Source organism: Halichoerus grypus, chromosome 5 (assembly GCF_964656455.1).
Source record: "Halichoerus grypus chromosome 5, mHalGry1.hap1.1, whole genome shotgun sequence".
NCBI classification, from domain to species: Eukaryota; Metazoa; Chordata; class Mammalia; order Carnivora; family Phocidae; genus Halichoerus; species Halichoerus grypus.
The window spans coordinates 94,567,443-94,593,449 of record NC_135716.1 but is presented as its reverse complement, the minus strand read 5'-3'; the positions used below and the strand labels follow the sequence as shown (position 1 = coordinate 94,593,449).

General features: G+C 52.4%; 2 protein-coding genes across 6 annotated transcripts; one reads left to right on the top strand and one right to left on the bottom strand.

The window, feature by feature from the left end:
- Positions 1-574: 574 nt before the first annotated feature.
- Positions 575-5,703, bottom strand: PPM1J (protein phosphatase, Mg2+/Mn2+ dependent 1J). 4 transcript variants are annotated; one of them, XM_036122525.2, is made up of 10 exons: positions 5,362-5,703; positions 3,896-4,010; positions 3,131-3,418; positions 2,738-2,850; positions 2,384-2,468; positions 1,691-1,809; positions 1,426-1,489; positions 1,166-1,273; positions 900-1,051; positions 575-751 (listed from the first exon to the last, which is right to left on the bottom strand). In XM_036122525.2, the coding sequence occupies exons 1-10, from the start codon at positions 5,679-5,681 to the stop codon at positions 604-606; spliced, it is 1,512 nt and encodes a 503-aa protein (XP_035978418.1). In that variant the 5' UTR covers positions 5,682-5,703; the 3' UTR covers positions 575-603. The 4 variants fall into 4 exon arrangements, with proteins under 4 accessions (XP_035978418.1, XP_035978424.1, XP_035978431.1 ...); XM_036122531.2 differs by lacking the exon at positions 1,166-1,273; XM_036122538.2 differs by lacking the exons at positions 1,426-1,489; positions 1,691-1,809.
- A 2,464-nt stretch (positions 5,704-8,167) lies between these two features.
- On the top strand, positions 8,168-18,137 carry TAFA3 (TAFA chemokine like family member 3). Of its 2 annotated transcripts, none has more exons than XM_036122294.2 (6): positions 8,168-8,441; positions 9,655-9,712; positions 11,232-11,449; positions 12,012-12,161; positions 12,998-13,122; positions 14,258-18,137. In XM_036122294.2, exons 3-6 carry the CDS (start codon positions 11,233-11,235, stop codon positions 14,267-14,269), a joined length of 504 nt encoding a protein of 167 aa, XP_035978187.1. In that variant the 5' UTR covers positions 8,168-8,441; positions 9,655-9,712; position 11,232; the 3' UTR covers positions 14,270-18,137. The 2 variants fall into 2 exon arrangements, with proteins under 2 accessions (XP_035978187.1, XP_077928721.1); XM_078072595.1 differs by having other exon boundaries at positions 11,232-11,347; positions 14,258-18,136.
- Positions 18,138-26,007: the final 7,870 nt, after the last annotated feature.

The following is a 26,007-nucleotide window of genomic DNA, read 5'->3' as shown; positions in this document are numbered from 1 at the left end:
GTGGGATGTCTAGATGTTCAGGAGACAGGTAGGACATGTGGGCCTAAAGCCCAGGAAAGATCTGGGGGAAATACTGACTTGGAAGTGGATGAGAGCACACGGAGTGGGACAAGCAGAAGGGGAAGACAGAACCTGGGAGCACTACATTTTTAGGACTGCTTTGCTGTTCTTTCCACCACCTGAAAGAGCCTTTTGGTTTCTAATCAAAGTAAATAAAGACACACATTTTTTTTTTTAAAGATTTTAGTTATTTATTTAACAGAGAGAAACACAGTGAGAGAGGGAACACAAGCAGGGGGAGTGGGAGAGGGAGAAGCAGGCTTCCCGCCGAGCAGGGAGCCCGATGCGGGGCTCGATCCCAGGACCCTGGGATCATGACCTGAGCCAAAGGCAGACACTTAACGACTGAGCCACCCAGGTGCCCCAAGACACACATTTTTATCCATCTGGTTTATTTGCCACTAGCTATTAGTTTTGGATCTGACCCCTTCTTCAGTTACATTACCACTAAAGGAGGTCAGGGAGACAAGTTCAGAGTTTGGGTCAGCAGAGGGTAAGCATGGAGAGGCTAGGAGGGTGGTGGGAGGGGTGGTGCTGAGCCCCTCAGGAGTAACTGCCTGGCCCCCCTAGAGGGATGACGAAGACCGAGATGTCATCCCCGGAACCCAGCTTGTTGTTGGGGAGACGCCAGCCACGGTCCCTGGGGATGCCCCGGGCCCCCAGGACCAGAGCTTGGGCCAGAGCTGTGTACCTGCCAGAAGCACACGTGCACATTTATGTTCCAACATGTATATGGGAAGAGCGATACACAGGCCCTCATGTGGGGCCCCCAGCATTGCTTCCCTTTGCCCCTACCTTCCCCACTGTCACCCCCGCCCCCACCACCATACAAGCCCTACCTGCTGGCATCATTGGGCTCATAGGCCGACAGCACCCTGTCCACAGTGGCAGCTACCTCCCAGTCACTGGTCACATCCCACAGTCCATCTGTTCCCAGGACTAGCACGTCATCTGGGCAGTGCTCGTACTGCGTCAGGTCATACACTCGTACCTGGCGGGGAGAAGAGAGTGGAGAAGGAGCTGGGGGACAAAGGGACCCTGGGAGAAAGCCAGCCTGGGGCCCCCAGAGGGAAGGTATAGTTGAGGAAGCCCCCATACGGCTCACCTCAGGGAAGCAGGAGAGGAAGGGCTTGATGGGCAGAGTGGAGCTGCAGACCTTGAGGTTGTGGTCTCCCAAGCCCCGGGTCACCCCAATGGTGGCCATCACTCGAGCCTAAAGGGAATGAGTATGGGTGCTGCCACGGCCCTCTCCCAACCTCTGAAGCTGTGGGCCCTCCCACCCCTGCCCTGGGGTAGAACCTCCACCTCCCTAGACAGGTTGTGGTGGGTCCTCCTGCCCTCTCCCACCTCTACCATGGAGTTTACCTTTTTGCCCTCCCCACAGACCAGAGGAAACCTGAGATCCTCCAGCTCGATCTTTTTGTAGGCCCTGGGGAGGGGGGGAGTAGAGGACGCATCACCCAGGCATCAAAGCCCCTCTCCCCGAGGAGCCATGCCCCTCACACAAACCCCTAAGGACCACATGCCCCCAGCCCCCAGACTGGCCCCGCCTCCAGCTTCCACCTTGCTGCTGGTGAGGGACTGGTTGTGTTGCCATGGGAACGGGCCCCAGCTCTGAAGGAAGTGTTACCAGCCGGTCATGTTCTGGTCCCGGTACAGCATCCTCTGCCCCAGCTCCTTGGGCTGAATTCTGCGGGGGAACTCAAGGTGGGTGAATTCACCACCTAGCAGCTCTGGTTTCAGGAAGCCCTGCGGTTGGGAGTGGCCGGACAGAGCAGAGGGCCAGGGGGGCATTAGGCTTAGAGCACACCCTGCCATACAGATGAGGTTAATTACAGCAGGGCCTTAAATGGGGTTTCTTTACCATGTGCCATGCACTGTTCTAATACGAATAATGTATATGAACTCGCCGAACCTCACGACAACCCTTAAGGCAGGAGCTACTGATGCCACTTAAGGGAACCATCTGCACGTCAAACAATGAGCAAAGGGCTCGAACCAGGATTCAATCCCAGGCAGTCCAGCTCCGGAGTCAGTACTTTAAAGCACTAAACCATACTGCCTCTCAGGGGCCTTGGCTACTTCCTTTCCCCGCCTCTGACTCCACTTCCTTCCTCAGCGGGGGCCACAGTGGGAGCCCTGGAGTAGCCCACGTTCCTTCCTGCTACGTACTCTACCAGCTCAGCCATTGCTGCCGAGCAGAGCGGCCTTCCCAGCGAGCAGCCCGTAAGGAGCGGTCCGGATGGTGAGGGTGGGGCCACAGGCCACAGAGAGCCACGAGAGTCAACAAAGAACGGGAGCAGGGAGGTTAGTTCCTACTTACAAGCAGCTGAAGACGCTGGCGCTCAGTCTCCGGGGTGAACTCCCGGGACATGGGAATGATTTCACCGTTCCGGACAATGATGGCTCTGCCCAGAGAAAGAAAAGGTTTGGCTGGGCTCTCCTCAGCCCCCTTGTGGAGAATTCCAGAAAGACCAGGGCTTCCCCACAATGACCCTTGGGGTTCCTCACCCAGACCCCCATCTTTCCTCCCCTCGTGGCTATTTCAGGCCATCCCTTATGTCTGTGACCGCTCCTGACACCATCCCTCCCTCCGGTTTTTGATTTGTAACACCCACCACCTCATTCTCTTCTATTCCCCCATCCCAGAGGGTGGCCCCCTACCCCCTCCCCATACCTGCTGTCCCCTGCATTGGCCACATACACCTTGCCTAGCAAGTAGACCACAACCAGTGCACAGCAGCCCCCCTCCACTTGGTGGCCACGCCGCTCCCGGGCCATCTGCTCATCCTGCCATGTGAGGAAGGGTCAGAGGGGGTGAATGAAGAACAGGTTCCAGGCCCACAACCACTGCCCCCATCTGCAGAAATAAACTGGCCCAGCCAAGCCACACTGGAGGAGGGGAGGGCAGACATGGGTATAACTCCCCCTTCCCTCCCTCTGAACCAAGCTCTGCTCAGGCCCTCAAAGGTGTTGTGGGTACTCAGGGCCCCTTAGGCTATTTGATTCCCATACAGAGTTGACCAGAGTATCTGCCTAGCAGGCTCCTGCCCGGGGACCACCCACTCACCATGAACTGGAAGGCATTCTCTATGGCCCCCACTACCAGGCTCTCATGGGTCACTTCCTTCTGTGAAGACCAGCAGGACTGAGGACCAACCACGTGAGAAGAATCAGAGGAACCTGGGGCTCCTGGGGTAGACGGGAGGCAGAGGGGAGGTGGCAAGGGGTCCTGGAGTATCTCTACCAGGTCCTTTAGCTGCTCCCGGATGTGGCGGTGCAGAAGCCTGGAGGCCATTTCGGCAGCTCCGCCCCCTGCATGCCCATCAAACAGGCCCCAGTAGTAGAAACAGAGTCCCTGGTGGAGGAAAAGTTGGAGGTGAATGAGGGAGTGTGTGTGTGTGTGTGTGTGTGTGATACAAGGAGAAGAGCAAGACTCTAGGCAACCATACAAACATCAGAGAGGAGGTCCGAGTTTGGTATGAAAGGCAAATTAGATTTATTCACTCATTTACCAAGGGCCTATTATGTGTCAGAAAGTAAAGCATCAAAAAAAGCCAAACTCGGAGGATAAAAGATACAAAAATAAACATTGGCAATGAATTAAATCATCCATAAATACAGGAGCACCTACATTCTAACTGGTAAATGGAACATTTATACTGACATTCTAACTGGTCAATGTCAGTTCTGTGCCAGAGGTAGAAGCTTCTGTGCCAGAGGTAGAAAGCTAGTTGGGTGAGGAGTTAGGTCTGAGATTTAAAACTGGATGCCTAGAATCCGCGGGGAGAGGTGTCACCATCTCTGGAGGCGAGGGAAGGGGGTGGGGACTTACCTGGCCTTGGCTAGGCTCCCTAGGCGCCCCTGAAACACTCCTCCGACCTTCCACATACACCACCTCACAGCAAGCCTGGTCCTCATTGTGCCGACTTTTGCCAGCGTTGATGACCCTGCCAGGCCAGAGTGACCACATCAGGTTGGACACCAGGCCAGGTCCCGGAATAACCCCCACCTTAGACACACACACCCTCTCTAGCCTGCTGGCCAAACCGAGAAAGGTCATAGCCACCTGGGATCCAGGCCAGAAAGAGGAGGAGAAGGGAAGCAGGGCAAGGCACAAGGAATACCGTCTGGGCGTCAGGCCCCACCACCTCACAGAAAGGCCAGCAGCAGCTCGTTCCTGCCTCGGTTCCCCGGTCCCTGGCAAAGGGCGCACCCCCACGGGCTGCTGGGGAAGGGGCTGGGCAGGGGCAGCAGGAGATCTTAACCACCCTGCTTGCCAAGACCCTCCATCCCACCCTGGAGCCTAATCAACTTTTCTAGTGCCTCGTCCACAGCACCCCACCCTCATGGGCACACCCACCTTTATCTTAAAATCATCCAGTGAAAGTTTCTGCGGCTTTGGCAGTGAGGAAGTGCTCCAGCCCAGACAGGGAAACAGGAATTGAAATAGGGTAGGGGTGGAAGCCCACCTGGACTGCGCAGGAGCCACAGAACCACGGACTCTTCTCAAACAGAAAGCTAAAGGAGCTAGTGGTGGGGCCCGGGGTCTACCAGCCACCACCCTCAGCGACCTCAGCGCCCCCATCTCCCTCAGTGCTCTGCTTTCCCAGTAGATACATTAAAAATACACGCGGCCTGGGGGTCAGCCGGCGGCTCCCCACTACGACCGGGCGTCCACTTCTTTGCCAGGCCAGTGCCATGCCCTCCCTCCGAGAGGCATTCAAAGGGGACCCTCCTGCTTCCCCGGGCGGCCCCCTCCCTCGCCCCTGGGGAAGCCGGAGGCCGCCTGGTGTCGCGGGCTATTTCTGGGTGTGGAGGGGGAGGGGAACGGTAAGAGGGACAGAGAACTGGGGCGCTGGGGTCGGGAAGCCCAGGAGCGAGTCTCTCCAGCCGCCATCTCCTCTATTAAAAGGGCACCCCCCCCTCCTTGAAACCCCGCCTCCCTTAGCCATTAAACTGCCGGGCCCCGACTGAGAACTGGCCAACTCATCCTCCACGGGGCCCTCCACCCTCCGGGCTCTGGAAGGGAACAAGGTCCTGAGGCGCCGCGGGTGAGGGTAGTCAACGAGCTGAAAGGTCCTGAGGAAGACTGCACCGACTTGAGAAAGGGCTTAAGGGGGCGGGGGAGGGGGGCGCTGCGGCCCGAAGCCCAAAGGAAAGCAAAGGTCCTGGGAGAAGGGAACTCCTCGCGCCGAGCACCGCGAGGGGCACGCAGCCCAGCGCCGGCGATGCCCAGCTGGGGAAGGGGATGGGGGCTGGGGGTCCCATCCTGCCCAGGGTCTTCCCGGGGGCGCTCACTCGGCGTAGCCCGTGCTCCAGGGCAGGCGACGGCCGGTGTCCGGGGGGCTTTGCACAGCCCGGCCAGCGTGGTCGTCGGCGCGTCGCAGCCCCCCTGGGCTCAGCTGCAGGAAGGTCGGTCGGGAGAAGCTCACTCGAGCCTCTACCGTCTTCGCCGGCGCTGCGCTCCCAGCCCTCGCCGGAGGGCTCCTGGGCGCTTCTGGAGGAGCGGCGGTCTGCGCCAAGGGCGCGTTGGGCAGATCTGGGGACTTGGGGCGCGGAGGCGGGGCGCCCCCAGAGCTCACCAGGTGCGCCACGGCCGAGCGCACCCGGTTTAGCATGCTGCCTCCCTGCCCCGCCCTCGGCCGTGGCCCCGCCCCGAGGCGGGCCCCGCCCCCTAGGGCGCGCGGTGGGCGGTGCTCGCTCCTGCGGGCTCTTCCCGTCCATTGGCTCTGGGCGGGCAGGGCGGGTCGCGGCAAAACTTCCTCCTGTTCTGGGCCGCCCCCGGCACCGCCCCACCAGCTCGCTGCTCCTTCCCGCCGCGTGCAGGCTTCGCTCCGCCTCAGTTTCTTTGGGGAAGAAGGGTCTGCTGTTGTGGGAAGAGGACCGAGGGAAGCACATCCTATTTCATACGTGCTCTAGATGAGACATCGGCTAGACCTTCCCCATTGTGACAGGGGGGCGGAGGTGGTGTCTCCTCGCCCGCGGTTCAGCCAGCCTGCCCGGAGGGTGATGGAGCTGGTGACTTCAGAGCGAAACCAGCAGCTTCCGCCACCGCTGGGTGTGAGGCACCTGGTGTGACAATACCTCTGGCTGAGGCTGCTGGAGTGAGGGCGAGGGGCTGGTGCTGGGTGTGCTGTGGGGGTGCTGAGGACGCGGGCTGGAGCCGACCATCCTGAATTAGGGAGCCGGGGTAAGTTCTTGGGCTCCTGACGGCGCTGTTCCCCACCGACGACCACCTCTAGATCTGGGAGAGTGGTTGCCACTCTGACTCCACTTTCCTTCTCAGGACCCAATTTCCCCCCACATTTAGGCCTCCCCTGACCACAGCAGGGCTAGTTAATAAGGATAACAACAGTAACTGTTCGGACTTACTATATAGTAGGCCCGCTACAAAGCACTTTCCATATATTAGACCATTTATACCAAACAGCAGCCCTTCAAGGTGGGTTTTATGTTCTTTTTACCGATGACGCGCCTGTCATTTTACAGGACTTGCCGCAAGAGGTCACACAGCCAACGAGAGACTCACACCCGTGCCAGTCCCCAAACGCCCAAACTCCGTTCTGTCTGATGAGCCAAGCTGATTTGTCGGGATCGTGGAGGAGGGGCTAAGGAGGAGGTGAATGGCAGAGAGAAGAGTGAGGGTTACCCCTCTTTGACCTTCCTCCTCTGAAGGCAGAGGCTAAGCCTGCAGGCTGAACAAGATCCGTAGGCACCGCCAGGGGGAGACAGAGGCCAGGCTAAGCGCTTGCTTGTAAGGGAAAAGTGGTGCTGAGTCCAAAGAGACCTGTTCCTAAGGCAGCTATCAGGGAATTGATCAGTACATCTCCAGAGACACCTCCTACCCCATGCACTGTCCAAATGGGGACAAGGCCCTGTGGCCCTAATGCGAGTCAGGGTAGCCCTCAGGAATCACTGGCACCGAGTTCATGGTTGGGACTCCATCTCTGGGCTCTGTGGGCAGAATGCTCCCTGAACATAACCTTCTCTGTTCCTGAGCTAAAATGTGCCCCCAGAAGGGGTGGCTTTCCTCGCCGCTTCCAAATAAAAATCTCACACTGGTCATTCAGGTATTTTTTTTTAAATATTTATTTATTTATTTATTTGAGACAGAGAGAGAGAGAGCATGAGCTGGGGGGGGGGAGGTGCAGAGAGAGAGGGAGAAGCAGACTCCCCACTGAGCAGAGAGCCCAATGCCCAGCTTGATCCCAGGACCCTGAGATCATGACCTGAGCCAAAGGCAGATGCTTAACCGAATGAGCCACTCAGGTGACCCTTTGTTCAGGTCTTTAGGCTTGCTGTAATTATACCTACACTTCGGGCAGAGACAGCCAGAAAAATAGAAGTCACAAGAAAAGAAAAACAAATCAGATCCAAAGGCCCATAGAGTGGCAAAGGCAAACGGAGGTAAAGACCATGCTGCTGCTATGGGTATTTCCCTCCTGTTTAAGAAAAACTGGAACCAGCTCTCAGATAAATGGCATAAACAACAACAGCAAGCCAAGACTGATGAAAAAATATAACATTCTGGCTATTTTTATTACTCAGTGTTTCTGGGGCAGTTGGCTTACCACTTCTCTGTGTCACCCTGCTCCCTAATACCTGCTCTTCACAGCACCCACCAGCCACAGAGCCAGGACAGAAAGATCCCTAGCTCCAGCACCAGATGGTCAGTGGGGATGTCAACAGCAAATAAAAGACAATTTTTAGATTTTATTTAATTTGTATTTAAACTTAAATAACCACATACGACTAGTGGCTATCCTACTGGATAGTGCAGTTCTAGAATCTTCAAGACTCCAAACCCTTGGGGTTCTTGGCAATCCCTCCCCACACGCAGCCCCCTCCCACCCCAGAAGCCACAAGGCGGAGAGTTTTGAGGGACCCCTTTGGGTTAGCCCAGCCTGCACCAGGGAGACGTTCACCCGGACTGCGGACAGCACGGCGGGACCGGCAGGCGTCTCCTCGCTCTTCTGGCCTCGGCCGCCAGGGGCCGCTGCGCGCGTCTGTGCCCGCCCGCCCCGCCGAGCGCACTGCGCGGCGCCCGGAGCTGTCCGGGAGGAGGCGGCGGGGGCTGGCGGAGCGGGGACGGCCCCCGGCGACAGGGAGGCGGCGGCGGCTGCGCGCTCCCTGGCCTGCCGGCGGGAGCCTCAGAAACACCCCGACTGAGCCTTGCAGAGCTGGCCGGGCGGGCCAGGAGTTCCCCGTGCCCAGAGCGGGGTCGGGCAAGACAGTGATGCCAGTTTGGCCGAAGCCCCGCCGCCTCAGGGAGCCGGCGGCAACTTGGTGAGGGACACGGGGCTCCTGACTTGACAGCACCCGAGCCGGCTGCTCCCGCCTGAAGTCCGCCTTTCGGAGTCTTGGTGCGGGACTCAGAGGCAAGTGGGCACCGCCGTGGGGCAGGTGGATCCTGGGGCTGGGGGCTCAGAAATTTGGAGCAGTGAGTGGGCGCCGGAGGGGGCCGGGAGAAGGCAGGGAAACTTAAAGCTTCTCGCGGTCCACATCCTCAACTCCACGCTGGTATGCTGGCTGCTAACTCAGCTTCCCCATACCTTGCATCTAGGTTTGGGGAAAATAGGCTGGTAAACTGAGGCAGGAGTGTGGAACCCCAGAACAAACCCCAGAAGCTTCCTTTTCCCCTTCTCCCTGAGGGAGGGAATAGAATGCCTGAGGACTCAGCCCAAAAGCACACCCCCCATTTTTGGGGTCTTGGGGTTCATGGGAGAGCTGGGTTGGCGGGTGTGGCAGCTCAGAGGGAAAAGGGATGAGGACTGCCTGAGAGAAGACAAAGCTGTATTTGAAATGATCAAAATGAAGGTTCCTGAAGGGGACAGGGAGAGGAGATACCTACTCAGAAAAGAGATACATCTAGAAGGCTGGGAAGCTCTTGCCCGTGGAACACTCCCATCTGTGGGGTATTGGCACCACTTCCTGCATCTGTCCGCCTAGTCCTCTCTGGGCCCCACCATCCTACCTGCTTCACGCTTCAGCTCTACCTCCCTTTGGAGGCTGAGGGAAGAGAGGTCGTCGGGAGAAATGGAGAAGCTGTTGGGCTGGGGCCCCTGAGGCTAGGGACCGGGAGGCACCCCATTCTAGCCCTCCGGAATGGAAATGGGGGTGAGGGTGGCAGAATGGAGCCAGCTCTGCTCCAGTCCGGGACACAGGTGCAGTGGGGATAGGAGGTGGAGGCAAAAGGATTCAAGACCTTAGGGTCTTTTCCAGGGGCCTCTTGGAGCAGCATTTTGTCAGATCCTGCTCAGGAATCCTTCCCCTGGCCTTCAGCTCCCTCCCAAGGCCAGAACCCTGATAGCGTGGATTACTAGACACGTCCCCACTATCGGCCCTGCTTCACTCCTGGGACAGAGGAATCCTCAGGCTACTCTTCCCGGGCTAGCTGCCCTGTGTGTTCGCAGAGTCTGCAAGGCAGAGGACAGTCTCCGCCCCCCACCCTGCACCTTGAAGAACAGCTTCAGAATTGGGCTCTACTCCATTGTACCTTTTGTCCTCACCCAGGCTCTCCCTCACCTCCTGCAGGGCCATGGACTCCCTCTGTCCCTGGCAACCCCCCAAGAATCTTTCCTACTTGTCTAGGTGGGGTGAATCTGAGGCCTGTGGATGAACAGACAGAAGCTGAAAGATCCCCAAAAAGGTGAGTGAGGAGAAAGCTGAAGGGGTGACAGTTGAGGGCGGGTGGTGGTGACAGAGATCAAGCACCCTATCCAAGGTCCCGGCATTTGGTTTGGTCTCTGGTGTTCCCAGGACTGCTGATGCCTGAGGGACTCCAGCGATGTCCCAAGGGGCCAGTCGTGCAGCCGAGGAGGGGTGGTCGAGACTCCTGGTATGCCCGGGCAGCCCCCTGCTGCTCTCTGCCTCTGCTTCCTTGGAATCCCCTCTGTTTCTAGCTCGTCCTCTGAGATAGATGGGAGGCCTGACCCATCAAGGATAGAGGAAGAGAACCGAGGAGAAACCAAAGTAGTGGGGTAGGAATAGGACAGGCTTCTGGGCTCTGGGCTCTGCCACCCACGTGTCCCTGGCCTGGGGCAGTCATTTGACTTCTCTTAGCCCTGGTGTCGTTTCTTCTTTTCTAAATTTAAATTTGTTAAAATTGAATTGGTATTACATTCCTATAGTTCAGTTCAACCCTCCTCCCCCCAATAAAAAGCAACAGGGAGAAAGATTAAGTCTCCGTTCTACCCCCATCTCTGAGTGAACCGGTTCCCCTTCTTGGTGGCAATCAATGTTACTAGGTTTTCTTTGGTACATTTTCCAGAGCTAGCTTATGCATATTTAAGCAACATATATAATCCCTCCCTTTTACGCATTTTCTACACACCATCCTGCACTTTGTGTTTGTTTGTTTGTTTTCCCCTTAATGGTGGCTTATCGTTAGAGATCTTTGCACGCCTCAGTACGTAAAGCATTTCCTCCTTCTATTTTACAGCGGCCTGGATGTAACTGCATTTGCACAGATGCTCCACGGATGTATTTAGCCAGTCCTTTATTGGTGCTTGTTTAAGTTGTCGCCAGGCTTTCTGAGGATCAGTTTGCTCATCTGTGGGTACAAATAATCCCACTTTGTAGGACAGTTGTGAGGGCCGCAAGAGCACGTATGTGACGTGCCTGGGTCAAGTGCTCAACAAATGGGGGTCAGCAGTATTGTTCCTCCCGTGGCACAGCCCTCCAAGGGACCATGTTGGGTTCATCCTTCAAGACCCTTTTAGGGGCGCCTGGGTGGCTCAGTCATTAAGCGGCTGCCTTCGGCTCAGGTCATGATCCCAGGGTCCTGGGATCGAGCCCCTCATCGGGCTCCCTGCTCAGCGGGAAGCCTGCTTCTCCCTCTCCCACTCCCCCTGCTTGTATTCCCTCTCTCGCTGTCTCTCTGTGTCACATAAATGAATAAAATCTTAAAAAAAAAAAAAAAAAGACCCTCTTAAATGGCATCTCCCCTACAAAGCTGTCTGTGACTTTCCCGACCGGGCAGTCTCCCTGCTCCCTTTCCTACCACGGCACTCACCACTTTGTATGGTGAGCTTGTGCCAGGCGGAGAGCCCCTAGGGATGAGGTGTGCATCCTGCCCACCTCTGGGCCTCCCAGAGCGCATGGTGCTGGGGCCGGGTGCTGGGGAGCTCCTGCTCAGCCTTGAGCCGGCTGTGTGCTTCTCTCGGCAGGATGCGTGAGAGGACCTCTCAGAACTGGAGTATGGGCCACTGGCTACTGGTACTTTCCCTGGCCTGCCTGTGGACCCGCCTTGCCTCAGCTTCCTTGCAGCCGCCAACTCCCACAGGTTTGGGCGAGGAGGCAGAGCCTGGGGGAGGGTTTCCCGGGATGCCGGCAGAGCTGGGCACCGCCCCACCCCATTCCACAGCAGGCAGATCTCCAAGGCCAGGTAAAATGCAGATTCTAGGGGTTCTGGCTCCTTCTCTGTTTTTCACCCAGGAAAATCTGCCCCGCTCTGCGATCCCAGGCCAGAGAAGGTGTGGGCAGACCTGTGGCTCACCTTTCCTTCCAGGCCAGAAGGTGTTCTGCAGGGAGAGAGGCCCTGGGGTGGAGGCTTAAGTCTAGCCTCCTGGCCTAATTCTGTGGTTTTCCTTCTGGGATGGCTAAAGCCTGTGTAAGCAGATGATCCTCCCCACGCAATGTAAGCCCCCAGGGCCCTTGCCCTCACCCGGAAGAGGCCAGAGGAAGTGGGGCCTGGTGGGGAATTCCACCTTTTTTCTGCTCAAGGGCCAGGCCCTGCCAAAGAGGGATGAGCGTGGCCTAACTGGGGCAGAAGGAAGGATAGGGCGCAGGAGGATTTCGTTTCCTCCTCCTCCCCTGCAGTTGGCCATCCTTTGAACACCCCGCCCCTTGGCTGGGAGGAGGGCCCAAGAACAAGCAGGGCAGGTGGGAGGGGAGCAGGGCTGCCGGGCCTTGTGGGCTGGGCCCCTGACCTTGTCTGGTCGCTCCAGTCCTGGTGAAACAGGGCACCTGCGAGGTGATTGCTGCTCATCGCTGCTGCAACCGGAACCGCATCGAGGAGCGCTCCCAGACTGTCCAGTGCTCTTGCTTTTCTGGCCAGGTGGCCGGCACCACGCGGGCAAAGCCCTCCTGCGTGGACGGTGAGTGAGAGGCCGGGCCCCGGCGGGGAGGGCCCAATCACAGAGATAAGAAGGTCTGTCCAGGCCGCACCATCTGCTCGGGATGCAATTTCATACCAGCCCAGGGCTTTCAGGATCAGTCTCAAATGATGGGTAACCTCTGCGGGGAGGAGGGCAGATGGGGACCATCCCCGCTTCATAGATAAGGAGAGGTCCTGATCTGCGCCTGCCCTCCCTCTTATCCACACTCCCTGCCTAGCGCTAGACATTCTGTCACTCGAATCTTCTCTCCCAAACATGGCGTCAGACGTTGACCTCTTCACCTCCTGCTCCTCCACCGGCCTCTTACACGCACCCCCCTCTCATTCTTCGGTGGCCTTCACGTGGACACACATGTGTCACTCACACCCACCTCTCTCTCACGATCCCACCCATGCTCGTGAGCTCACACTCACGTGGCAGGACTATAAACGTGCCCGCTTGTGCTCACGCGCATGCCTGCTTTGCACTCCTGGCCTGGGGTGCGCACTTGCTCACATACACCAGGTGGGAATGCTGAAGATCGTACCCCTCTGCTGACCGGAGGGCTCCTTCGAGAACTTGCCCTGCCTTCTCCCCGTGCTGTCTTTGGTGACGTATAGGGATCAGTGGGATCGAATGTGATATGGTGTGTGCCCCAGCCTCAGCCCGAGACTGCCTTTCTGGGCAGCCAGGAGTCAGGGAAGACAGGGGAATGCAGGACCCAAAGCCAGTGGTGTGCAAACTCGCCCTTCATTCTGCACGGACTTCCTGCCCTTGACTGCACTCTGTCCTCGAGGACAGCTTAGAGCTGCCCTCACTGCCCCCTGCTCCCACAGCCTCCATTGTCCTGCAGAAGTGGTGGTGTCAGATGGAGCCCTGCCTGCCGGGGGAGGAGTGCAAAGTGCTCCCAGATCTGTCAGGATGGAGCTGCAGCAGCGGACACAAAGTCAAAACCACCAAGGTATCCGGGGATGGCCACTCCATCCCACCCTACTCTTCCCCCTTCACATGGGGTGGGACAGAGGGGGGCACAGGAGCTGGGGGGTCTAGGAGATCCATGTCCCAAGGTGAGATCCATGACTACGTGGGCACATGCGTGGCTGGACAGTCCCTCTGGACTGTCTCCACTCTGGGGACCGGAGTTAGGGCCTCAGGATTTGAAATCTGATGTGTCCTGGGCTAATCCCTGATGCTCCATATGCCTTGGTTTCCTCTTCTCCCTAGGGTGAGTTTGTCTCCCAGAAAATGCCAGGTCCATAAGAACAAGGTAGAGAATTAGGAAATGGTCCAGATAATTTGGAGGGGCATCTGTGCCGGGGGGCGGGGGGGAGCCACTCCGCCCACCCACCCCTGCCTCAGACCCCGCCCCAACCCCCAGGATTAACTCCCTACAGCTCACACCCATCTTCCACTCACTTTATTATCTTATTTCTACGGCACCCAAGAGGATTATTACTTTCATGGTTAGCTGCCTGCCCCAGGGAACAAGGGGTAATTAAAATTTTATCAAACTTGTTAGCAATTCCATGTGTGTCATAGCTAATCAGTGGCATGATTCTGCCATCACCCTTTGAACAGAGGAGTGACACTTGGGGCAAGGCAGAACTCTGCCTCCTGCCCTCCCTTTCCACCACCATACAGAGCAAACAAGCAGACACGTAAACAGAGAAGAGAAGGCAGCCTTCAGGGCTCTGAAGAGAGCCACATATTTGGAGAGCACAGAACAGAAGGAGCTACAGCAAGAAAAAGTGGCGAGCTTCCTATCTGCAAGCAGGCAAGGGAGACAGCCATTCTGAGTGTGGTTAAGACCAGAAAACAGTGAGACCCACCACAGGGCTTGTGACATTTGTCACTGTTTTATAGGTTTGGGTTGGTCGCCCATAGATCGCTGTGCTTGCAGTTTGGGTCACCACTCTGAGGCAAGCAGTGGTGAGGTGTGCTGATTTACATTTGTGTAGGCCAAGCCAGCCAGGCTCTTCCAGTCTGCACTGCTTTAGGGCTAAGGGATCAGCATCAATGACCTTCATATGACCTATATCTCCTGGGGAGTCTTGGGCATTCCCTTCTCCAGCCTTCCCCCATTGCCTGCTCTCTAGGTCACACGATAGTTCTTGGGGTCACGGCCTGGACAGGACAGCTTGACCGAGCCATGGACTGCAGAATGGTATTGTTATCAGCCAACAAAAGTGGAGATTCACTTACCTGGACACACGCCCTGTGCCAAGTGCAGGATCACTCTTTCCAGGGGCATTTCAATTGAGTTGCTCAGCAGATAAGGACGGATCTCCGGCCACATACCTAGTGTTGTGCTGGGTTCTCCTGGGGGACCCAGAAGAAGGTCAAGATACAATTCCTGCCCTTGAGGAATGTCCAGTCAAGTTGGAGAGTTGTTGAAAGACAATTGAGCTAATTGACATTAAAGGTATGGGACTGTGTACAGCTTCTGGACCATACGCTGTGGGCACGTTGGGGGTACGAGGGTGAGACTCCCACAGCCCTTCAGCCACCCCCTCACCACAAGGCAAGAAGACAAGACGTCACATTCACCACCCGCCACCTCCCTCCCTCATGTCAGTCCGAACACCCAGCAAGCTGCCAACATGCCGAAGGAAAACCTCTCCTCCCTGAGAGACCAACTGTATCTCATTTGCTTGGGACTGGGTTGACTTGGGGAAGGAAAGCCGACGTGAAGCCAGACAACTTTCCAGCAAAGCTCTGCGGAGGTGTGGCCTAGTTTGGGCTATTCATTGGGAATGGGATGGACAGGACCTTAAAATCGCCCCCATCCAAGGACCTCAGGTTTTTGTTTATTTGCTTATTTTAACAGATGAGGAAGCTGAGTCCCAAAGAGGTAAGATGACTTGCCCCAGATCTTCCAGTTTGGGCTTCCAAATCTCTAAGGCCTTTGGCTTAACCTGGATATGGGATTCAACTTGGGCCTTCCGTATTATTTGTAGCTCAAGAACAGGAACCTGCAAAGGACTGGCAGGATAGCAGCAGCATTTTTCTTGGGAGACTCTAGAACAGGTCCCTGTTACCTGAAGTAATCCGGAATACTTATATGCCAGCATGTGGGACCACTGGATCTCTACTCTGCCCTCAGCCCCCCAAATTACTACCAGGCCCCATGACAGCCAGAGATCACTCACCCCAGTTACACCCGGGGCGCTCTGAGCTGGAAGCTCCATTGTGTCTAGTCTGACACATCTCTTCCCGAGTGCTTAAGCTGAATGGAACTCTCAGAAGCTCTGGCTCCAGGAGAGGCTCTGGGTGGAGTCCAGAGCTGGTCACAGTCCTCTCCCTTCCAAGGCCCTCCTGGGTAGTAGGGGAGGCCTTGCAGGGCTGGATGGAGCCTCTGTCCAGGATTGAGGGTTGGCAGAGTCAGACCGACACAGGCTTCAGGGACTCAGAGACAGGGGCTAGTTGGATATCTCATCAGTAAAAGAATTATAGGCTCAGTGACTGCTAGGATCAGCTGGGATCAGCTGGGATCACCAGGATCACAGGATGTGTGTGGAGGGTGTGGAGCCTGAAGGGAGGGGTATCAGTAGAGACCACCAGGACAATGCTGAATTCTGACACACACACCCCCCCCCCCCATGATTGGCTGAGGCTGAATCTCAGCCCCTCCCTGGTTCTTTCTCTTCTTCCCCAAGCAGCGGAACCAAGACTGTTTACCCCACTCGAAGGTTTTTCTTCTTGTTTTTGTTTAGTTCTGGTTTGGGTAATGGGGGGGAAAATAATGCCAGCTTCTCACTCGATTGTAAATATCAGAACTCTGCCAACTTTGAATCTCTGCACACAGTGGGGTCAGGGAGTGGGGTAGTCAAGGAGTAGGTCAGAGGTTGTCATCTCTTTCTCTTCCTTTAAGACTGCAGAATGGACAAAGGGGTTTGGCAAACTTTCTGGAAAGGGCCAGGTAGCAATGATTTTAGGCTTTACAGGCCATATATAGTCTCTGACATGTTTTTCTTTGTTGTTGTGTTTTGTTTTATTTTGTTTTTTAAAAAAGCCTTTTAAAAATGTAACAACCATTCTTAGCTCCAGGGCTGTACAAAACCAGACCCCAGGCTGTTTTTGGAAGGTTGCCAGTCCCAGTGAACCTTTTTGAAGGCAGGCCTTCTATGCAGGTTGGGGCTGCCTCCCAGCCTCCCAGCCTCCCAGCCTCCTGGCCTGCCTTCAGTGCAGTGGGAACCTGAGTGTGAGGGCTGGGTTGGGTTTTGTTTTCCTTCTAATGCTCCTTGAGAGATTGGTGAGTGAATTATTTAGGCTACAAATGAGGCAGCTTTAGCAGAGTCAGACAATAAAGGCCTGCTCTCCTGAAGGCCAGGATGTGGGCTTCTCCACTCCCTCCCCATCCCTTGAGACTGTGTCCAAGAAAGCGGGGGAGGGTGCCAGCCCCCTGCCCATCTGCTGCATCCACGAGCCGCTGGGCTATGAGCTGGGGGCGCCTGAGAGAGTGGGGATGATGCTGTATAAATTCCCCCCACGGCCCCCACCTCAGCTGCCAACCACCACCAGCCCCTGCCTCAGCCAGAGTCCTGGTTCCCTGATCCTCCCTGAGGTCTCTCACCTCTGCTTGCAGAGAAAGCCTCTTTCCTCTGGCACATGCTGGAATTTGCTTCCATTTCCTCATGACCTACTCATACATTTATTTGGTGGGCTTTGAGAGGTGTCCTTTATGTGGCCAGGAGAGCTCCATACAACACAGGAGGGTCTGGTGGAGAAGAGAAAGCCTCCTACTTCCAACCGTAGCTCCCTAGGGTCCTGTTTCCAACGAGTCAATATTTGTGCCCATTTTGTAGCTACTTCAATGGCAGTTTAGGAACGCAAATTAATTTTCCTGGAGCATAGGGGTCCTGGAGTCATTTGTCAGTGGGCTGGGTTCTCAGATTCTCTCAGGTTAGCTGGTATCTCCACCCCCTCAGCTGTGAAGGTTGCCAAGTACCAGAGATCATGTGGTTAATTTCTGTGACCTCCTGGCAGTTTCATTAAGGTCTGTGAGTGACACTGTAATTAATGGCCCCTGACAGCTGCCTCAAGTTGAGGCTGCAGCTTCCTAAAATCACAAGCTTAGAGCTAGAAGGGATTTTAGAGATCAGTTAGCCAACTCTCTCATTTGACAGATGAGGAAAGGGAAGCTCAGAGAGGTTAGGTGATTGGCTCAAAGTCACACAGCAAGGTGGTGGTATGTCCTACCTAGTGATCCAGATGAGTGTTCTTTGCTGTACATTGCCTCTGTACTCCAATACAGATGAGGAACCTGAATGAAACCAGGATTTTTAGCAAGGATGGATGTGAAAGAGTCTCATTCTAAAATCTCCAAACCCCGTGGGTGCAAGGGGACAGAATGAAGAAGAATGAGAAGCATTTAGGGATATATATGCAGAAAGAGAAAAATAAAGACAAAAAGGAGGGATTGAGAAAACTCGTTCAGAAGAACATCAAAATACCAAAGCACAACACAAAATAATTAGAAGAAAACTGATGCCACACCCAAAACAGTGGATTTTTGTCCTTTCTGAAGGAGATAGAATGGAGCCCCTATCAACGTTTGGAAGACCTGTGAAGCCAGTTTTGATGGCTTCTGTCTTCTTTAGATTCTAGTGTGGGGGTCGGCAAACTAAGGCCCATGGGCTGAATCTGGCCCACTGACTGTTTTTGCAAATAAAGTTTTATTGCAACATAACTGTACTCATTGGTTTGTTATTGTCTAGGACTACTTCCCTGCTGGGACAGCAGTTGAGTCACTGTAAAGAGACCATAAGGCCCACAAGGCCTAAAATATTTACTATCAGACCCTTTCTAGAAAACTTTTGCCAATCCCTGCCCTCGTGTTTAAATTGAACCTTTCTCAGTATGTGCCTACAATCTGGAAAATGATGACTCGACGCTGTATTTCTGGGTTTGGAATTTCTTGGAGGCCGTGCCTGTGTTGGGGAACTAACAACCAAAGGAATGAAGACATAAAGACTAGGAGGCCAAGAGAAAGATTTGAAGCAGATAAATGCTTCCTTAATACGTTATCGCACCCCAGATCAGCTCAGTTTATTTTTGCCAAGTTCATGTAACTTCTACTTTTAAACACAAGGAAAGTAACTGCGTGTGCACCTCTGAGTAAAGATGTGACAGTATACACACATGCTGCTGGTGTTTCTGTGCATCTGTGGGTTTGAGTATCTCCATGCCCACAAACAAGGCTAATATTCACAATATAGAAACGCCCGATTAGCACAGAGACTGACTAATCAAGACAGAGGCCAGCCTGGATGTCAGACCAGGGCGCACTGGCTACCCGGGGCTCAGCGCACGAGGTCACGTTCCCACTCCATCTACTGTGACTGAGATGGGACTTCAGAACAGGAGAGGGCTCATTGCTCTCTTCCCCCACTGTGAACAGCTAAGCTGGTCCCTGACCTCCTGGGACTTGTGATTTGTCACTGAGTGTGGGTTATGGATCTGGGTGTGTGCACGCGTACAGAAGCTACTGGACTCCGATGGCTGTAAACATTGTATTTGGAAGAGACATGTAGATGAGGCATAAGGAGGGCCAGGCAACTACCTTTTAAGCCTTACATGAGGGTACAAACTCCTTTTCAGTCTGGCTTAGGGGGAGAGGGTTCCAACCATTTCAAAGGTGGGATTGATTCACATGTTTGACCATCCACCATCACCTCTGTTAGTGAATGTCTACCTTGTGTCAAGCACCATGTTAGGCTCTTTCTGTAGGTAACAGTATGTTAAATGGAACCTTTCCCATCTCAAAATTTGGGCAGAGGGCCCAAAGGTCAGGAAAAGAAAGATAGGTATCAACTATTCTCAACTACTGCCACATTCTAAATCAAGATGGTGGACTATTTCTGCAGATTTGGAAAAGGGGTGATCAATAGTCCATTACCCACGTCCAGACTGTATAAGAGAGTTCAAGTGGAAAAACAGGTGGTAGTGAAAATCTGTCTGGAGAAGGTTGCCACTCCTCCCTCCCCCAGCCAAGGGGAAGGTTAGGTGTTGATTCTTTCTTACTATACCCTACTTAGGGGGATTGCAGAAAAGAACTCCAAGAGCTTGACTTGAATCAATTGGACAGTGGGGCACAGAGGGACTCAGGCCTGAAAATGATCTGGAAGCCAGTGGCTACGGTTTCCTGGCCTGGATAGTGAGCCCAGAGAACTCTCTTGGGAGCAAGCTGCACATCCAGATTTTAGTGGAGCACAGATGTTTGCATGTTTTCTGAGGGCCTGTGTGGACTGCCCAAGAAGGCTGCCTGGAAGTGAGAGGTGGCCCCAACTGGCAAAGACTGCCACAAGTCCTGGGGCTGAGAGGGAGTCCTAGATGGCCAGTGGGAGGAGGTAGTGCCCATATCAAGTGGGACATACCAGCAACAGGGCATCTTCCAGAAAACTGGTGACAGTGTTCCAGAAGACAATGCCCAAATCCTGAGATGGAAAAGAGACTTAGAGAAACTCATAGACATGAAACAATTTGCTCACTATCAGGCAGCTAATACATGGCGTGTGGTGGTTTTGTACTGTGTTGATTTGGGTAAGCTGAAACTATATTTCCCAGAGTTCTCTTCCCTAGAGTGCTGAAGTTAGAAGGCAGAGAAGTGCATCAGTGGCAATTATTCTCTGAAGGTTGTCATGGTTAAAGGTGCCAGCAGGTCCCAGGCTATATACTCACTTTCCCTCACTCCACATCAAACTTTCCCTTTTTCTTTCTCTTTTTTTTTTTTAAAGTAGGCTCCATGCTCAGCGTGGGGCCCAAAGCGGGGCTTGAACTCATGACCCCGAGATCAAGACCTGAGCTGAGATCAAGAGTTGGATGCTTAACCGAATGAGCCACCCAGGTCACCTCATATCAAGCTTTTCTTAGCAAATCTCAGCCCTTCTGACCAACAGCAACCCCAGGCCAACCTCCAGATACAGAGGCAACAGCCTTCCATGTAAACTCCACCAACTCTCTAGATCCTGCTCTAACAACTGGACATGCCTGATTTCAGAAGGCTGATTAGTATCTTTTCTCTGATCCTCCAACTTCTCCATTCAGCTGCATATTTCCCCAGTTTCTCCAAAAATGTAGAAGGCCTTATTCCTCTAATAAATCCCTTATTACACAACACTGCTACTGTTTCTCCTTTCCTGATCGAACCCTGGTTAACACTATTAGTGTCATTGTCAAATCAATCTCAAATATATTACAGGTAGTAGAAATGATTCCGGAGGAATAGAACCTTAAGGATAGGAATCTTGAGTTAATACGGTTAGATTTAAAGGCATTAATGACCCTATTGCCAAGGGTAAAGGTGACACTGGTGACTATGGCACACAGTGGCAAGACAGGTACATTAATTGTCACCTAAACTCACCTGGAATCAAATACCTATAGAAGGTAAGGCTCTGGGTGACCAAGTAGTTGCTACCACTGAACAATATAATGGAGATAAAGAATACAATAGGGTTAGTCAGCTGCTTCCAAGTGCACTCAAGAACGTGGTGAAAGAAAACTATGAGCTCAGGGCTTTAAATTCCCAACTCAAGACATAGGTAAGGGAGCAGGATTGTTCTGTGATTGCCTTAAAATAAACCTGTATTTCCTGTAGCTGCAGGGTTGAGATTTCTGAAAACCGAACTCAAAGTAGCCAGGTGGCAGTCTCTACTTCCATTTTAATGGAATCATTTTGGTGTCCCCTGCTGGAGACATTCTTGTCTTGGGAATGAATACCTCTAAACCAGCGGTGCCCAAGGCTTTAGGAGCGAGAAGTAGCATTTTGCTAATGAATCATTAGAGATAGGTATGAGAAGAACCGCTTCCATTTCCACCCCATATTGGTTCACTAACACATGCAATGAGGGCTAAAATGGTGGGATACGTCAAGAAGAAGCCTCTAGAATGGCCTGTACCTACCAAAATGGTAAGCCCAAAGCAATATCGTTCCTGGAGAGATTGCAGAGATGAACGTCACCGTCAGAACTTGAAGGATGTAGTAATGGTGATTATCCTCTTTCAACTCACCTGTTTGTCCTGCGTGGCATACAGATGGATTTGGGGGAATAACAGTGGATTGTCATAAACTTAATTAGGCTGACTCAATTTCAGCTTCTATTCCAGACATGAGTTCTCTACTGAAGCAAAGACATCCCTTGCACCTGTTATTCAGCTATTGGTCTGGCAAATGTCGTTTCTTTACACCTGTTAGTAAAGATCACCAGAAGCATTTTACTTTCAACTGGTAGGGCCAGCCATACACCTTCACTCTCCTTCCTCAGGGCTTTGTCAACCACACGGATGCCATCGTGCTGGATGGACCTGGTGAGTGGGAATTAGCGAGTACTCTAGACACTTCGGTAAGACCCATGCATGCAGGATGGTGTGAAATAAATCCTACAGAAATTAAGGAGCTTGCCACCCTGGTAAATTTTCCAGGAGCCTGGTGACTGGGGACATGTCAAAACATCTCTGCTCAGATGAAAGACAAGTTGCTGCCTTTGGCTTCTCCTACCAGTAAGGAAGAGGTACAATGCTTAGTGGGCCTCTTTGGATTTCAAAAATAACATGTTCTTCATTTGGGCATGATGCTCTCACTAATTTGTCAGAAAAGTCGAAAGTCTTCCAGCTTTGAGTAGGATCCAGAACAAGAGAAGGATCTGCAAAAACGTATAGGCTGCTGTACCAACTTCTCCGCCCCTTGGGCCATCCTGACTGTCACGTCCGATGGTGCTTGAAGTGTCTGGTACCATATGGAGCCACAGACACTGTGTAGAGCCCTTGGTAGCCTCTGAAGATGAATCCGAGTAAACCCTTAGGGTTACAGATCAAACTATGCCTTTCTCTTCAGATAACTAGTTTCCTTTTGATAGCTTCCAGCATTTATTGGACGCTACTAGAGATTGAATGTTTGACTGTGAATCACCATGTTACCGATGACCTGAGCTGCCCATCATCAACAGGGTGTTCTTTGGCCACAAAGCCATAAAGATGAGCATTCACAGCAGCATTCCCTTATCGGTGGAAAAGGTATGTATACATGATTGGACTTGAGCAAGGCTTAAAGGCAAAAGGAGTTGCATGAACAAGTGCCTCAGATTCCCATGGCTCTTATTTCTACTAAACTGCCTCCTCTTTCTCAACCCATGCCTATGGTCTCACAAGTAGTTCTCTATGACCAGTTGACTGAGGAACAAAAAAAAAGGCTGACCTGCTTTACTGATGGTTCTGCACGGATGAGTTGGTTCTGCATGATTTGAATTATTTTGGGTACTACCTGAAGGTGGAGAGCTGACTCACTACTGCCCCACTCAGAGGGGACTCTTAAGTCTTCCCAGTATGCAGAAATTTGAGTGGTACACATAATTGCTCATTTTGCCTGAAACGAGAGATGGCCAGAGGTATAGATAGACCCTAAAGAAAGGGTGTGTGTGTGCTATGGCTAAAGGTTTGACTTTTAGTTCAGAGTATTGGAGGGACTGTATTTGGGAACTTGGTGATAAGGATGATGGGGAAGAGGTAGGTGGCTGAACCATTCTAAACTGACACAAAGTGTGAAAATATTCATATCTTACTTGAGTGTTCACCAAAGTGCAACCTCATTGGAGGAGGATCTTAATAGTCAAGACATCAAGATGCCATATTCTTTCCCTGCCCATTTTCTCCAGTCGTCCCTGGCTTTGCCCAATGGCTCATGATCAAAGTGCAAATGGTGGCAAAGATAGAAACTCTGCGTGACTCTGCAACATAGGGTCCCACTCATCAAGTCTGATATGGTTACTGCCAACAGCAGAGACCAGCACTGAACCCTCAGTGTTGGCACCATTTTCCAGGGTGAGCAGCCAGCCACCTGGTGATAGGTCGGTTATATTGGAACTCTTCCATAATGGAAGGGGCAGTGCTTCTTCTCACAAGTAGATACTTACTGTGGCCATGGAGTTTCCTTCCCTGTTCACATGCTTCGGCCAAAAGCACCATCCAGAGACTTATAGAATATCTTATTTATTGTCATGGTATTCCACTAAGTATAGCTTCTGACCAAGGAACTCATTTAGCAGCAAATGAAACATGGTAATGGGCTCATGATCATAGAATTCACAGAATTCATAGAATTACAATGTGCCTGATCACCTTAAACTAAATGGCCTGAAGGAAAGGTAGAACGATCTTTTGGACACTCAGTGACAACATGAGTTGAGTGCCAACACTGGGCAGGGTAATGTCCCCCAGAATGCTGTATATGCCCCCCAGTGATCAACCAATATATAGTGCTGGTTTCTTCCATAGCCAGGATCATGAATCTGAAAATCAAGGGGTTAAAATGGTAATGGCTCCTCCCATTGTTACTCCTAGTGACCCACTAGGGAAATGTTTGCTTTCCAGACCCTCAACTGTGGGCTCTTCTGGTTTTGAAAATAACTTATCTGCCTAGGCGAAAATATGTTAATATTGATATTTTTAAGTGATTGTATTAGGTGAGGTGTTTGCTGAAAGCAAAGAGAATATGGAAAGAATACTAGAGAATCAGTTAAAAACACTAGCTTTGACCACATGACCAGATATAGCAATGAAGACTGTAGTGTTACAAGTATTTCTTCCTTACATTAATATGAGTGTATTAATGTAAACGCTAACCAATTACTTCCTTCTCTTTTCTCACTCATGAAAGTGACCAGGACTATTTACTACCTGAAAGCAACCAGAAAAATACACAGAAGTTGCCCAAGATTTCATCCAGAACCACAAAAATGAGTCCACATGTTGAGGTTAAAGGTGAAGGCATGATAAAGAATAAAAGTGTTTCTGGGGCGCCTGGGTGGCTCAGTCCGTTCGTTAAACTTCTGCCTTCAGCTTAGGTCATGATCCCAGGGTCCTAGAATGGAGTCCTGCATCGGGCTCCCTGCTCAGCTGTGGAGTCTGCTTCTCTCCCTCTCCTTCTGCCCCTCCCCCATTCTTGTGCGCTCTCTCTCTCTCACTCTCTCTCAAATAAATAAAATCTTAAAAAAAAAAAAAAAGACTAAAACTGTTTTCTACTCGGAGTACCTGGGTGGCTCAGTCAGTGCCTCCAACTCTTCATTTCAGCCCAGGTCATGATCTGAGGGTTGTGAGGTTGAGCCCCCTGTCGGGCTCACACATCGGGCATGGAATCTGCTTGGGGTTCTCTCTCTTTCTCTCTCTCTCTCTCTCCTTCTGCCCCTCCCCACTCTTTAAAAAAAGTGTTTCCTGCTTGAGTCCTATCACGTCATTATAATTCAATAAACTGGTTTCACATAACCTTGAATCAGTTAATCTCCACAAGACCCTGTGACATGTTATTGATAGCAATGTACAGATGCAAAAGCTCAGAAAGGGAAAAAAGTCTGAGGGCCTTCATTAACTGTCTCACTGGCTGGGAATTCAGGACCAGGAAAAAGCACATGCTAAGTGAGAATTGAGGGGCAGACATTTTTTATGTGAATTGTCTCATTTAATCCTCACAACAATTCCATAAGGTGGGTATTACTATTATGATTTTACAGACAAGGACTCTAAACTCAAGGAGGTTAAGTAATTTGCCAAAGATCACACAGGATAAAAAAGCCAAATAGGGTTTGAACCCACATCTGCTCAGCTCTAAAGCTCATATTCTTTTTTTTTTTTTTTTTTTTAGATTTATTCATTTATTTTAGAGGCAGAGAGAGCTGGAGGAGGGGCAGAGGGAGAGAATCTACAGGCAGACTCCCCGCTGAGCAGGAGCCTTATCCCAGGCTGGATCCCAAAACCCATGAGATCATGACCTCAGCTGAAACAGAAAGTCAGTGGCTCAACTGACTGAGCCACCCAGGTGTGCCCTAAAGCTCATATTCTTGCAGCACACATGGATTGTGTTCTGGCCATCTCCTCCAGGACTGAGCTGCCCAGAGTCCAAATGCTTTACCGTTAATGCTTAGAAAAGATGGGAGGGGTTGAGGGATGAACTGGGTAATAAGTGTCATGATAGATGTGTGTTCTCTGTGCTATAGTACAAACTATTTAGAAAAGAAACTAAACCCAGCATAAGGAAGGCATCCTGAGGACCAAGTCTTTAAAGGTGAATGGGAATCAGCCAAGTAAAAAGTGTGTGTGTCTGTGTGTCTGTGTGTGTGTGTGTGTCTGTGTGTCATGTCTACAAAGGCCAAGGGGAAAGCATTTATAAAGGAGGAAGGCTTGAGTAGTTAGCTGTGGCTGGAATATAAGAGGTAAGGAGAGACCATGAGAGACGAGGCTGAAAATTGACCAAGGATGAGCTCAGAAAGAAGCTGGCTGCCGTGTAGTCTGAGTTGTGTCTCATGACAACAGAGAAACTCGCAAGGTCCTAGGCTAGGGCAGAAGCAGGTTGCCACATTAGAGACAGGACTGTCAGGCCAGATGCTGGGGTGAATATACAGACAGAGAAACCAGTTAGTAGCTTGGCAATAATCCATAAAAGAAGTAATAAGGCCTTGAGGGAAAAGCAGTGGTTGCCTGGGGGTCCAGAAGGAGGAGGGAGGAAGATGGAGATATTATCAAGCTCTGAGATCTCTCTCCATTCCCTAACGGATGCTTGCCTTTTTTCTCTCCCACAATCAGGAGTGAGTGCCCGCACCCCACCCATGCACCAGACAGGTGACTGCCTCTGCGCTGTTTGAGAACCCAGCATCCCGACCTGCTGCCCTCCCCAAGGCCCCTAACCCCTCCACTGGAGTCGCCTTCTGGGCAGTATACAGACAAAAGGATACATTTACTAAGCACGCATTGGTACTTTTGGTTACTGATGTTTTAAGGGGCCATCATTCAAAATTTGGCTAATTGCAAGGAAAGGCTAGAGGATGAGTTTGGAGATGGACTGTGGCAACTGCCCGGG